Source organism: Heloderma suspectum, chromosome 2 (genome assembly GCF_057233095.1).
Source record: "Heloderma suspectum isolate Gila_16-S chromosome 2, 16-S_ref, whole genome shotgun sequence".
Taxonomy (NCBI): domain Eukaryota; kingdom Metazoa; phylum Chordata; class Lepidosauria; order Squamata; family Helodermatidae; genus Heloderma; species Heloderma suspectum.
Genome location: NC_139459.1, coordinates 182,361,509 through 182,375,135, shown reverse-complemented (window position 1 = coordinate 182,375,135; position 13,627 = coordinate 182,361,509). Strand labels below are relative to the sequence as shown.

General features: G+C 46.1%; 1 protein-coding gene across 6 annotated transcripts in view; it reads left to right on the top strand.

Annotated features, from left to right (window-relative positions):
• The window catches only part of R3HDM2 (R3H domain containing 2), a 172,514-nt gene that overhangs the window by 146,131 nt on the left and 12,756 nt on the right, over positions 1–13,627 (top strand). For 4 of the 6 annotated variants that reach the window (XM_084836598.1, XM_084836601.1, XM_084836599.1 and 1 more), the window contains 4 exons: positions 267–393; positions 2,147–2,382; positions 5,585–5,742; positions 7,965–8,065. In XM_084836598.1, coding sequence (XP_084692724.1) covers positions 267–393; positions 2,147–2,382; positions 5,585–5,742; positions 7,965–8,065 — 622 coding nt within the window. The remainder of the gene's footprint in view (positions 1–266; positions 394–2,146; positions 2,383–5,584; positions 5,743–7,964; positions 8,066–13,627) is intronic. The other 2 variants (XM_084836600.1, XM_084836603.1) reach the window with 1 other exon arrangement.

The window sequence follows — 13,627 nt, the reverse complement described above, 5'->3', positions numbered from 1 at the left end:
GAGAGCCAGTTCTGAAATTCTTGTATGCTTTCCCTTTTGAGGGTTCTCCAAGGGCTGATGACTGTGCCTATTATCTGCCTCTGATTCAGGAAGCAACCTTGTGGCAATGTCTGCCACTGATAATCTCTTTTGAGCCTGCTTATTGCTGCAACCACAGTCCTTTTGAGTGGCTTTTCTGCTGGGAGTCCAGGGTTCTGCTCTGGTCATACCCTCTGCATCCTGTCCTTTGTCTTATGTACTGACTACTTCCTTTATCCTGCTGACAGATTCAGGTTTCTTACTACCCTCCCGGGCAGTACCCAAACTCTAGCCAGCAATACCGACCTCTCTCTCACCCGGTGGCCTACAGCCCACAGCGCAGCCCACAGCTGCCTCAACAGTCGCAGCAGCCTGGTAAGTGTGCAGCACTTGCAGCTTCCAAGCAGGGAGAAGGGGAGGTAGCAGCTTCGTGCTGTTAGGGCGATCCAAGCCATCCTGCCCTTTCTTGGAGCCAGGGGGAGTCAGCCTATTTATAGGGCTTGAATCATGTGCATGTTGAAGACCTTTGGGAGGGCAGGTTTAGTTTGGCTGCAAGGCACAAACGGGCATCATGTATGCCTTTGGGTCACAGGTCCTTGTGGTTATTGCTAACCTTCAATTTTACGTGCATTTGAAGGCTCAGGTCTGGTAACTGGTTTATAGTACATATGCAAAGAAGAGAAACAGGTTCTCAGGATGCAAAAAAAATTACTTTAGGAAGCTCAATGCGTTTCTGCTTTTTTCATATCTTTAGGCCTTCTTCAGGGGATTGTAACATTAATGGTAATAAAAATTACAACACACATCATTAAAACTGTTGTTGTTGTTGTTGTTGTTGTTGTTCAGTCGTGTCTGACTCTTCGTGACCCCATGGACCATAGCACGCCAGGCCTTCCTGTACTAAAATACAAATTGCCACAGGGGCTTACACATATATCACATTTTTATAAAAACCATATAAAACCTGCTTATTTACTAAGAATAATGTATAACTTCATACTTGCTAGAGAAAAAAGTCTGCAGAACTTTTTCAGCAAAAAATGGTCTCCTGTGTCAATCTACTGGCGACTGGAAAAGATATTACTCGAATCTTACCTTATACTCTTTAAGTCCAGCTGTACATATGCACGGAAGAGCTGTAGGTTTTCAAATCAATATCGATAAAGCTTTTGTTGATCTATCATGGAGGGTCCATTTAAACATGTTGGCTGAGATTCAAAGGCGAACTTATTCGGCTGTGTTTGCAAGCTTTGGAGGAAGCTGCAAGGGAGGTATAAATGACATATCTGTGGATGAGCCCACATGAACTGAATATGCCTTGTGCCAAAGCAGATACTCCGTCAAAGGTGAAGCTTCCTTTGTAAAAGGACAGCCACACATGTAGCAGCTCCTCCCATTTGTAACATCTACTTGTCTCATGCCATGATGCCACAATGCTCTATATTTCCCATCTCTCACCAGCATCCTCCAGTGGTGGGTGGGTGTGGGGAAATGCAGAATGTCATGACACCAGGGCACCTTCCACATATTTACTAGAAGTTATAGAGAAAGCTGCTGCATTTGGTAGCAGTCATTCATTTAGCATAATATGTATTTTGGTCCCTACCTTAGTTGAGATTACTGTCTTCCCAGCTTGATAGAATTGCAGATACCTTCCTGCTCTGAAGATCGTGTAGTCCAATTTACTGCTCTACATACATTCACATAAACATGCTAAGAGTTGCCTATGCACTTAAAATTTTAAAATGGAGTAAAGAAGGGACACTCCTGGGATATCAATCAACTATACTGATAGCAAATTAAGGTGCTTCATTATGATGGCTATGAAGCCAAACTAGGGCTAGTGAGGGAGGTATTGGCATCCTCCAGGGAACCCCAAGATTTGCAGAAGTAGAAAAAAAATCTTCAGGGGGAAAAAAAACACCTAATGGGGCAACCTCCCCTCCAAAACAGCCCATTGAGGTCTGAGCGGGCTCAGCGGCTTAATGCTGAGTGTCTGTTGGGGGTGAGGGCATGGAATGGAGTATCCTGAAAGAAGGCATGGCTGACTGGAACACCGAGGAGGAGCACGCCACACTGCAAGTCCCACATATAAAGAGTTAAGCTTTGCTGTCTTGTCATGCTGCAGGTTTACAGCCAATCATGTCCAACCAGCAGCAGACGTACCAAGGTATGATAGGAGTGCAGCAATCCCAGGGCCAGAGTCTCCTCAGCAACCAGCGCAGCAACATGGGTAGCCAGATGCAGAGCCTGATGGGTGTGCAGCAGTCTCAAAGCCAGAGCCTCCTCAACAATCAGCGAGGAAATATGGGCAGCCAGATGCAAGGCCTGATGGTCCAGTACACTCCACTGCCTTCATATCAAGTGAGTGACAATGACAGAAGGATGATGGGAGGGTGAGGGGCTGTGGAACTGGCAATTGCACTGTTACAGCACTGGACCTCTTGTATGGTGGGAGTGAATCCCACACAGTCTTTTGTTCCCTTTGGTCTTTTGGAAATCCTGTGACTGTGTCTCATGCTCTTTTAAAAGACCCAAACACAACTCATGCAGGACTAATTAGGCCCGGGTTGCGACGAAACAGCAGCTCCATGGCAAGTGCCCCCCGCCCCCCTGGGCCGGACCCACCTTGATGAAGTGTAGTAGAACCTAACATACTCAACTGCAGCAGACCAGTCAAATACAAAATTTATAGTGAATAGTGGTACAATTACGCCACTTGATTTTACCAAACAACCATAACAACTATGAACAGCCAGTCAATATTTCAACTATATTAGTTATGCTCATCTACAGAACGCCCGTGTTTCCATTTTGGCTCTGTGAAGTCTTTGTCAGATACTCCTGTAGACATTACATGTTCAATAACAGTTTACAGTAATGTTGAAGAATAATAATTTCACTTGTTGAGTGGACAGGAACCACAGCAGCTGTGGCAGTGTCTACTGTTTGAGAATATCTACACATTTTGGGAAGAGCGAGCTGAAACAATCAGAGAGATTACCTTGGTCTTAACCCACAAATAAAGGAGGCTATTTTGCCTTTAGTGACTAGCATACCCCTGAAAGAACTGTTCTTGAATATGTAATGTCTACAGGAGTACCTGACGAAGACTTTATAGAGTCGAAATGGAAACACACCGTGGTTCTGTAGATGAGCATAACTGATATAGTTGTTTTGAAATATTGACTGACTGTTTATGGTTGATATGGTTGTTTTGTAAAATCAATTGACATAATTGTACCACTAATTACTAAACATTTTGTACTTGACCAGTCTGGTGCAGTTGAGTAAGGTCTTCTACACCTGGAGTGTTTGTACTGAAACTCCTAATGGGGTCCTTGTCTTTTTTGTTTTGTATAGTAAAACTTTTGTATAAGTTCTGTACTTAACCTGCCATCTTTATGTTATGCATTCAGCATCGGTGTTAGCCAAAGATAGGGAATGGGGTGAAGGAATGCACAGCTTGATGACATCAATGTGGGGCTGCTGTTTTTGGCCATATGTCTGCATTTATTGTAATAGGTAGCTCTGACCTTATTCTTTTAACTTGTTTACTTATAAAACATTTTTGTCCAGCCTCTCCTGCCCTTTTGAGGCAGTTCACAAAAACAATGAGGCAGTGCTGGCAAACTTAAAACCAGACAAAACCCCATTACAAATCTGAAAATCTAAAAACCTGCAGGTAGCAAGCCACAGGTTGCTGCTGATGTTGAAAGTAAACTAGGACTAACTAAACTGGTGATTGAGTTCCCTAATTTCATTTCCAGAGGCCTGTAGAAATAAATTGGCTGTACTGTCCCCCACTCCTTTCCTTTTTTTGTGAATAGGAGCGATGAAGAGGTTGGGGGAGCGTAGTTCTCTCTTAAAACGACATGCTGGAGACTTGAGGAAGTGTGGAATGGAAGCAGGGCATCCCAAGTATCACCTCAATACTTAAAACCCTGGGGATTCCCTTGCTGAGTGGGCGATCTTGACCCTTTCCCCCGCTTGTCACTGTCAACGGCTGTCAAATCAGCCCGTGTGCAGGCTCCTCTTGTCAATTCTGTTGTATGTTTCAGAGTGCAGTTCCTTGCCTTTGAGGGCTGAAACGTGCAAGGCAATAAACAAGGCAAAGCTATATATTTTTGATAGCCGCAAGTGTGCACTTGTGCAACTGTGAAAATAACAACAACAACAACAATAATAATACAAAGATATTTGTGCAGATTCCTGTGGCCAAAAAATTATATATTCCTGCCCCATTTGTGCAGATGTTGGGACATGAAAATGTTTTAAAAGGGGCTGGCAAATGAGTGACAGCCCCTCCAGTGTGCCATTTGGGCACTGGTGGAGCTGTTACTGTGGCACGGGCAAGATCACTCGGGAAAAGCAGCAAGGTTTTTTTCTGCTCTTGCTGAGTGGCTCTCCCAGTCGCTGCAACCCACGATGGTTTGGCTTTGCTGGGTTGGAAGACATGCCAGCGCATCGTGGGTCAACCCCAAGAACAAACCATGGGTTGTCAGGGTGGCTTATTGAAAATAAGCCACACTGTATGGTTAACCAGCCACCCTGTGGAAAATGTCCTGGGTTTGGAGAACACGCTAACCCACAGTTCAACAACCTATGATTCAACAATAACCCATACTCAACCACTGTGTCAGGAATGCCCCTGTAGTCTTCTGAGCCCTCCAATAGCCAGAATCAACGGTAAGACAAAAGGGCTGCTTTCCAAAGCTTTATTTCCATTCAACCTAATGAGGCTTACAGATGCTAATTGCCTGAGACTCAGAGGAAAGACAAAGGAACCAGGGATTTCTGAGCCTACCAGGGATTTCTGAGGGTTAGGACATCAGTTGGTCTCCGTTTGGAGAAAAGCACAGCAACTCTCTGAACTTAAGGAGTAGGAGGGGAAATTCTCCCCCTTTCCTGTGGGGCCTTGGGGCATAGCTGCTGACATCGAGCCAAACGGGCTGAGCACCTCAGCTCAGCTCCCGCAACCTCTCGCTTGAATCTGCACCTGTGCCTCGTGTCTAAAAACTCAAGTTGTCCCTCCCTTTCCATGCCAGGGTCAGTATCGCTCCCAGGAATGTGAGTGGGGGGGGAGGGGCTCCCCCTCCAGCTGCGCCTCTGAAACCTGAGGGGGTTCCTCTCCCACGGACTCTATCTCCGCCTCAGAATCAGAGCTACTGTGGGGTCAGATCCAACTGTGACACACTGAATGTGGATTAGCATGCTATGTGAACCCAGCCATTGAGGAAGAAAGTAGGTGCTATGCTGAATAAAAATTGCCCTCTCCCTGATATCTTCTAGTTTTTAAGCCATGGAAGAATTCCTTTCAAGTAGGGAATCTATTTTCACAACTGTGAGAATTAGATACTTGCTCCTTCCTAAAATGAATGCTAAGATTCCAGGGATTTTTTATTTAAAGGCCAGATCATGAAGGTCACACAGGTTCTGAGATCCCAAAGAGGGGGAGCCTCAATGTTCCTGCACTGTTGTCTATGGTCAGTGCCTCCTTCAACTATGTTATCATATTTTCCCTATATAATGGGCTCTCCCACCCTTTTTTTCTCCTTCACCGAAGCAGGTGCCAGTGGCCAGTGAGTCTCAGGGCGTGGTCCAGCAGCCCTTTCAGCAGCCTGTGTTGGTACCAGCAAACCAGTCTGTTCAAGGAGGACTACAAACTGGGGGGATGCCAGTCTATTACAGTGTTATCCCTCCAGCCCAGCAGAATGGCACCAGGTAAGGACATGAGCAAAGGCCCTGCTCACTGTCTTCCCTTTGGCCTGTGTCATCTTGGTGATAACTAGGAGCAGAGGCTTTATGGCTGTGGCACCCTTCCCCTCCTTTGGAACTCCTTTTTGCAATATAGCTGCAGGGCCCCATCCTTGATGGTTTTTAGGAAGCACGTTAAAACTTGTCGTAATGGCACCAGGCTTTTGATGGCGGGAAGGATTAATTTATTCAGTCCTTTGTATGCTACGAGTTGCTTTGGAAATTTTGTTTTGAGGAATTCGTTTTATAATTTTTTTTAAAAAAATAAGGAATTGACTCGTTCATGGTTGGTTTTTATTGTAAGCTGCCTTGAGGGTTTGTTGGCAGAAAAAAGAAAAAGAAAAAAAGCAGGAATAAAAATTAAAGAAATAGAATAAAATGAGAGCCTAGGGAATCAGAGTAAGTTTGTGGCTGGGTTCACACACATGATAACCCACACTCAGGATTGAATATAGACTGAGCATGGGTTGTCGTTGAACTGTGGGTTGTTGTTGAAACATGGGCTGTTGTGTTGTGTGAACCCAGTCACACTAACAAGCCATGGTTTGTTAAGCACAAACAACCATTGAGCGTGGGTTAGTGTGCTGTGTGAACAGCCCCAGTGTATAGGTTGTTGTGTTGTGTGAACCCAGTCTGTGATTAGGATCTGGTTTACATGATCTATACAAGCCACCTTGGCTGAAACAAGCTATGGCTTATCGTGAGCCATGGTGTGTGCCAGATACGATTTGCATAATCACCATCCAACTGCAGTTTATCGTGTCATCCAAACCCAGGCAGTATGGCTTGTTGTAGGGCTAAATAACCCTCAAATAACCCATGGGCTATTGTAGAGTTATTTGAGGGTTGTTTAACCCTCCAACAAGCCATGCCGCCTGGGTTGGGATGACATGATAAGTTGCGGCAGGCAGTGATTATTTAAATTGTGCCTGGAAGGTGCTGTGACTCACAGCAAGCCACCGTGGCTTGTTTCGATCATGCAGACCAGCCCATTGTGTTTAAAAATATTTATACACTGCTTTTCTATTTAAAAGAGAATACTCAAAGCAGTTTACACAATTCAACATAAAATCACAATAAAAGCACAACTGAAAAACCTGCAGCAGCAAAAGACGTCTAAAATGTTTGGCATCCAGTAGGAAGTTGCTGTCCAGATCTGTATCTGTTCTCCCCATCACCACCTCAAAGCCATGGGGGCCCCAGTGTAATACTAGGGGTCGCTGTTTGCCCCGTTTTCTCCCCAAGGATCTTCTGTGTAAGGGCAGTAGCATCCTGCTCTAGACCAGGTTGTCTTCCTTGGTCTCTGCAGATGCATACATAGATTTTAAAAGGTTGCTAGCATTTTTGTCCCAACTGAAAGAATATGTGATGCTCTCCACCGCAGACATAAATCCATAGGAAAGATTTTCAGTCAGTCAGTCAGTCATTCAGTCATTCATTATATCTCTATACCATCCAGTAGTCAAAACTCTCTGGGTGGTTTACAAAGATCAAGACCCCCCAATTCAATATAAAACATAATATAAAACCATTTGCATATAAAATATAAAACAATTTTGCACAATTACCAATAAAAGTCCCAGGACCTGTTAAAAATATGGGAAAGATGATAGCGCTGGTGCCAGGCATTTCTCACTGGAGATAGTGTCCCATAATCTGTGGGCCACCAGCGAGAAGGCTCTCCCCCTTGTTCCCATCCTCTGAACCTCCCTCAGGGGAGGGGGGGCACACCCTCAGATGAAGATCGTAGTGTACAGACAGGTTCATTTGCTTACTTTCATCAGTCAGAAGTTCATTGAAGGAAGCTGGGAGAGGAGAGGCATTGATCTGTTGTGTGGATCCTCTGCAGACGTCTTTGGCTGCCTCTTCCCACCCAAGGGAAGCTTGTCTCGTATGTGATCAGCCATATAACTTGTAGACCCCTCTGGGGTAGAACATAAATACCCTCCAGTACAGCCAGCTAGACAAAGGGGAGAAGCTCCTGCGAGAGAGACTGCGTTGTGTCCCTGCCTCCTGCAGCACCGAATAAGCATCTCCTTGATTGAAAGATGATCTGAGTAGGAATCTCAGCAATCAGCATTGCCCAGCACAACTGGGCTCGGGAAGGTCTGCCTCTCAGGAGGAGCACAACTTTTGTCTCCATCATACTGGTTCTGCTGCCTGACCAGAGGTCCCTCTTCCCTTCCCAGCCCTTCTGTTGGCTTCCTGCAACCACCTGGGACAGAGCAGTATCAGATGCCCCAGTCCCCTTCGCCCTGCAGCCCGCCACAGATGCAGCAGCAGTATTCAGGTAAGGCACGGCGCCTCACTACTTAGGAGCAGCTGGCCCACCTTGGCAGGATGTGATTTCCCCCCTATGTACACCTCCAAAGACGGCTAAAACCAAGGTGCTTGGGGGTCACCAGCTGCCCATCACCGGGTCCAGATGATAAATACTTCTCCTCAAGCTCTAGAACTCCTTGCCAAGGGAGGCCCAGCAAACTGCTTCTGTCGGCAAGCAAAGACACGGTTATTCCGGCAGGACCTCGGCCCATGAGCTGATAGGTTGCAATTGGCTTTATTGAAGTTTTACCAGTGTTCTACTTTTTTACTGCATTTTTAACTGTGTGTTTTACTGCAGCTTCATTGTATTTTATTATATTTCGTTGTAATTGTGTTATTGCTGTTACCCACCTTGAGCTCCATTTGGTGGGGAGGCGGGATACACACTTAACAGATAAATAAATGCAAGGAACAGCATCAAACATGACAGGAAAAGGCCTGATAGCCCTACAGGTCTCCTGCTGTTAAATTGATTGGGAGGGCTGTGCACTTCAAGCCACAAGCCACATTTGTACTACATGTACAAATTCGGCATGCCCAGCACATGTGAGTCCCAGCTTGATCATCTCTGCCTATGTACATCCTGCATTCTGTTATCCTGCCTAAGTACAGCGACAAAACCTGGTGCTGGCTGTGTCCCTTGGATTTTTTGTGGCTTTGGGCTGCTTTTGGCTTGTGCATTTCCGCAAGCAGGAGGCAACTTTCACTGGATTCTGAACAGGTTTTTCAAAACCTTGCAGCTGGGTTTGTGGCACCACCTCCTGGTGGCCTTGGTGTAGTACAAACCATGTTTCTGGGTTCCTTCTCATAATTTCATGGCAAGACTTGCCAAAGGCCACAATGTGCTGGGATGGGTGTTTGAACCTAGTAATTTGAGTCTTGCTCATTTCTGAATGTACCTCTCGTTTTGCAAGGCTGCAGTGATAGAGTGCAGAAAAGCCTTTGTCTGCCAGGCTGCTGCCGTGGTGGCTGGGGTTTTAGCGCAAAGGGCCTGTGAACGAGGGCAGAGGTGTTTTCCTCAGACTGAGCTGGCAGCTACTGCCACCCTTTACTCCAAAGTATTTGAACTTGGCTTGGAGCCAGGACCAGCAGCTAAAGCCTGCAGCCGGCTCCTCCCAGGGGAACTAGTGACTGACTGTATGCCGATGAAAGAAAGAAGTGTGAGCAGCTGGCTTGGCTTGGATGTGTTCATGTCATCTGCCTGTTCTCACGCTTCCCTGGTGTTGCACTTGCCCTGAATGCTTGGGATAGAAAGCCCTTCCAGACAGCTTGCTCACACCCCACATGAAGAGCAGTCCAGGGTCACTGCAGCTCACCATTCTCCCCAGTGGACAAATGTATCCATGCTGTGACAGGGTAGGGAGCTAACCAAATAACCTGCACATGCACACCGTCAGTGTATTAGCAACACGCAGTTTCATATCCACTCTGTACCTACATCTTTTCTATGGACACCCACAACCTGCATCTTTTGCTTTGGCACCCAGTGTTGATTCCAGTTCCTTACCTGGAAATGAAAGCATCTGTAGCCATTTGTGCGGTGTTATTCCTCAGAATCCACCTCCTGGTATTCTCCCCACAAGATTCTACTCCATCAGTGATCTATAAAACTCCTTAGTTTAATTCCCTTTGTTATCCTCCTGAAGGGGCACCAAAAGTTTCTCAACAGGCACAGGAAAACTAAGGCCATAGCTGTAGAATTACAGTGCAAAGCCGGGTGTGCATTTTGTGGCTGGCTCTCCACACTCAAAATGGAATAAATGCACTATCTGATTGTGTTCTGTGTTGACGTGCAGTTTGGGTGGTTTTCTGTTTCATCAATGCACCCTGTGAGGGAACCTGGGGTCAAGTAGGGGGTTTTATCGACCTCCTCAACTTGCAGCCTTGGACAGTTCCTAAAAACACACAAAAACTAATAATGTAATATTACAGTGTTAATTAATATTACAGTGATGTAATAATAACTGTAATAGTTATCCCACACCATTGGCCAAGTTAGGCTTTCCTTGTAGCCCTCTTAGCATTTGGAGTTTCCTCAATTTCTCACATAAAACATCTGTTTATCAGAAAAGTTGTAGCACAAAAGAGTGCTGGGGAGAGCAATTCTGTGGCCCCTAGATAGCACCTGAGTCGCCATAGGATAGTTTGGATTTCTAGATCTGAGGTCGGAGACAGTGCTCCGACCTCACACTCAGGAGTCTGAGCTTCCCGTCCCCTCCCCCTCACAGCCGATGCAGAGAGAACTGCACCGCCTGCCTCTCTGAGCTTTCAAAAGTGACCTCAGAGAGGAGGGAGAGGGAGCAGTTCTGTGGGTGGGGAGGGCAGGGGACTGGGGAGGCCATCTTACAAATAATCCTCCAGCCTCCTGCCCTCCCACTCCACAGAGCGCCCTGTAGACGGGTGAAAAAGCCCGTCTAGCAAAAATGCAGAGCAAGAGGAGCATGGAGACAAAGATCGCTTCTGTGCTTCTCCCACTCTGCAAAGGATGATTATAAGCCTCCGAATTCAGAGGCTGACAAGCATCCCAATAGGACTGCACCCTTAGTGTAGGAAGACACAGAATATTTAAATTCAGAGGCAAAGGTTTGTTAATGAGGAAATCAGAATCACTTGGCATTCAAACTTTTTTTTTGAAAAAGTACTTCTAAATTTGGCTAGAAAGCAAATTTTCTTTGCCCTCCAGATGGTGAAAGGGACAAGGCATATATATATATATATATATATAGAGAGAGAGAGAGAGAGAGAGAGAGAGAGACTGACTTAATGAGTCCTTTTCAGACTATTTCAAAGCATCCAAAATGGAGCCGGCTGCATGTTTCCTAGGCCATCCCTGCCTCGGAGCAGCTCCAGCCAGACCATACGTGCTTCACCCAAACACCTGTTAGAATGCACAGAAACACACACTTGGGCTGTCTTTTTTTTTTTTTTTTAATATAAAGTCTTCAATTGGTAAAGGGTACCCAGTCCTCTGATTACGTGGACTAGTCAACACTAGTCAACCTGTTTGTCTTCTCATAAGCCCTGCCTCTGCCATCATGTGTAACAGACTTCCCCAGCCTGGTAACCCCCAGATGTTTTTGACTTGAGCTCCCATCAGCCCCAGCTGAGACAGCCAATATTCAAGAATGCCAGAAGTTGTAGCGCAAAACATTTGGAGGGCAGTGGGATGGGGAGGAGTGCTGTAGATGATGGCAAGAGGCAGGGCTTATGAGAGCCCAATGGGGAAGCTTACCCTAATAAAAGGTTTCCATTTGTCATGTTAATGAAGGCTAAACTGGGTTTCTGTTACTACACTGAAATCAAGCATATTAGCATGATGGTAGAGTAAACAGGGAGACAGACAGACAACACACAAACACTGCTTGGAAAGGCCTGATCAGAGGAGATGTAGCAGCCCCCATCATGTGTGTGACAGGGAGAGAAAATGGAGTTTGGCCTTCCTAAAAATGGAAGTTGGAATGTCAAGCATTAACCATCATGGCTACTTAGAAGTCCAGTTCAATTCTCATGCTTGTTTAAATATTTCCGTACTAGCTTTAAGCTTTTTTTCTGATTTGTGTATTTAGCTCAGGTCAAAGAGCCAATTATATACCCAGATAGCAATTGTGCTGTTTGGGGGGAGCAGAGTACAATATGACAGGTGATCACACTGTGCCCATGCAGTTTCCCACCTGCAATAGCTCAGATATTGCTAGGCCAAATACACCACAGTAGCCATTTCTGCAGGGTTGGATGTGTGTTTGGAAATGTCACTGGCCTGTATACAGTAAATATGTGGTTAATGAGTTGCACAGCAAGTCTAGAGCAGTGTTTGTCAAATTTTCTGTCCTCAGGGAATCCTTTCCACATCTGCCAAGGAACACCTGCATGCTCTGCCACAAGCTTTTCCTCTAGCAAAGGATTCTGGGGCATGTTCTAGAGCAGGTGTGCAGAACCTCAGGCCTGGGGGGCAAATCTGTTCTTCCTGGTATCCCAGTCTGGCCCTCCAGGGATCTTCAGATGGCCAGACATCCCTTCTTCTGACCCCAGCTTCTTTCATCCAACTGCCAGTCATTTGGTGGTTTCCCGGCCTTTGTGCAATTTTTTCTCCATTCTAAAACGTTGAAATGCCTCTTCCTAAGGCTTTGTTACTGGAACGAAGGGCTTTAACCTAAAACATGCTGGCATTTTTTGTATTTTGGCACTGCCCCTTTTGCCTCGGGCCCTGCACGGCACTGGAATGTGGCCCCTGTGAGCTTCTCCAAATTGGACTTCAGCCATCAGGCTGAAAGTGGTTCTGCACCCCTGTTGTAGAGCTTCTTGGGCCCCACCAGTTCTCTGCGTGAACTGAGGCTGGGCCCTAGATCCTACCCAACGCTCTGCTATGGCTGCATGTTGCAGGGCAGGATCAGTAGTGCTGGGCAAGCTGTCTTTCCAGAAAGCTTGGTAGCCTTCTCTTCTTGTTGAGGAACCCCTGATAAGTTTCCAAGGAACTCCAGGGTTCCCCAGCACACACTCAGAAAATCACCAAACTTGAGGATGCAAACAGAATTAAATCCCTAGTTCTTTGTGTTCTCTGTGCATCACACACATGGGCTGTGCACCTGCGCTGAGCGTCTTTTGGGAAACTTCTAAAGCTGAGGAACATTTTTTGGTGGGACCCCCCCCCCCCAATCCACTGCGCGTGTACCAGCAGGTTCCCATCCATTCCCTCCGTTCTGTTTTGATCGCCTAGCAGTAGCCTCTTAGGGAGCTTTCTCTGTTCGTAGAGAACTTTTGTCAGTGTTTGACAAATTGGTTCTGAGGTGCTTTCTTTCTATTTTTCATCTTTTCTTCGATATTTTTTCTTGTTTTGGTCATTACCTAAAAAAAAAAAAAGTTTAACCATCATCCGTACGTCTTTTTGTCATCTGAGGTCTTCATATGGCCACAAAGGCTCTGTTTCGTGAATGCGTCAAATGTGGGAGTAAGTAGCCCCCCCGACCCTCACTCTCTTTGCCTTTTTTGCTTAGGTGAGGGTACTTTACCCAACACTTGCTCTTTGTGCCAGTCGTTCACTAAGCAGGCACGGAAGAACAGGTCTGACAGACTCAAGGCAGAGCTGTGAAGGGGAGGGCTTTGTTGGCCACAGATACAAAAAAACTTGGCCGACTCTCATATAAAGGAGAAGAAAGTGGCTGCTATGTCTTTGTCAAAGCCATTGTCTCCTCGTCCCTCTGGTTCCGGGAACTGGGCTGACCCTCCAACTCCAGGGCTGTCTTCAGCACTGTCAGTAGCGAGGAAGATTTTGAAGAAGGCTAAAGTTCCAAAGTTGGGATCTGATAGCCTCAAGAAACAAAAGACAAACATGGTTGCTGATAAACCTTCAAAACCTAATTTTCCAACCCCTCCACCTGTATTGGATTCACCTGTCCAGGTACTGCCATTGGTACCAAATGCTCCTGTAATTGAGCCAATTTGTACGGGGTCAGAAAGTGAAATACTGGAGCTGTCTCCTCCACAGCCAGTTTCTCAGGACCAAGAAACGTCTCTGTTGGAAGATTGCCAGGTG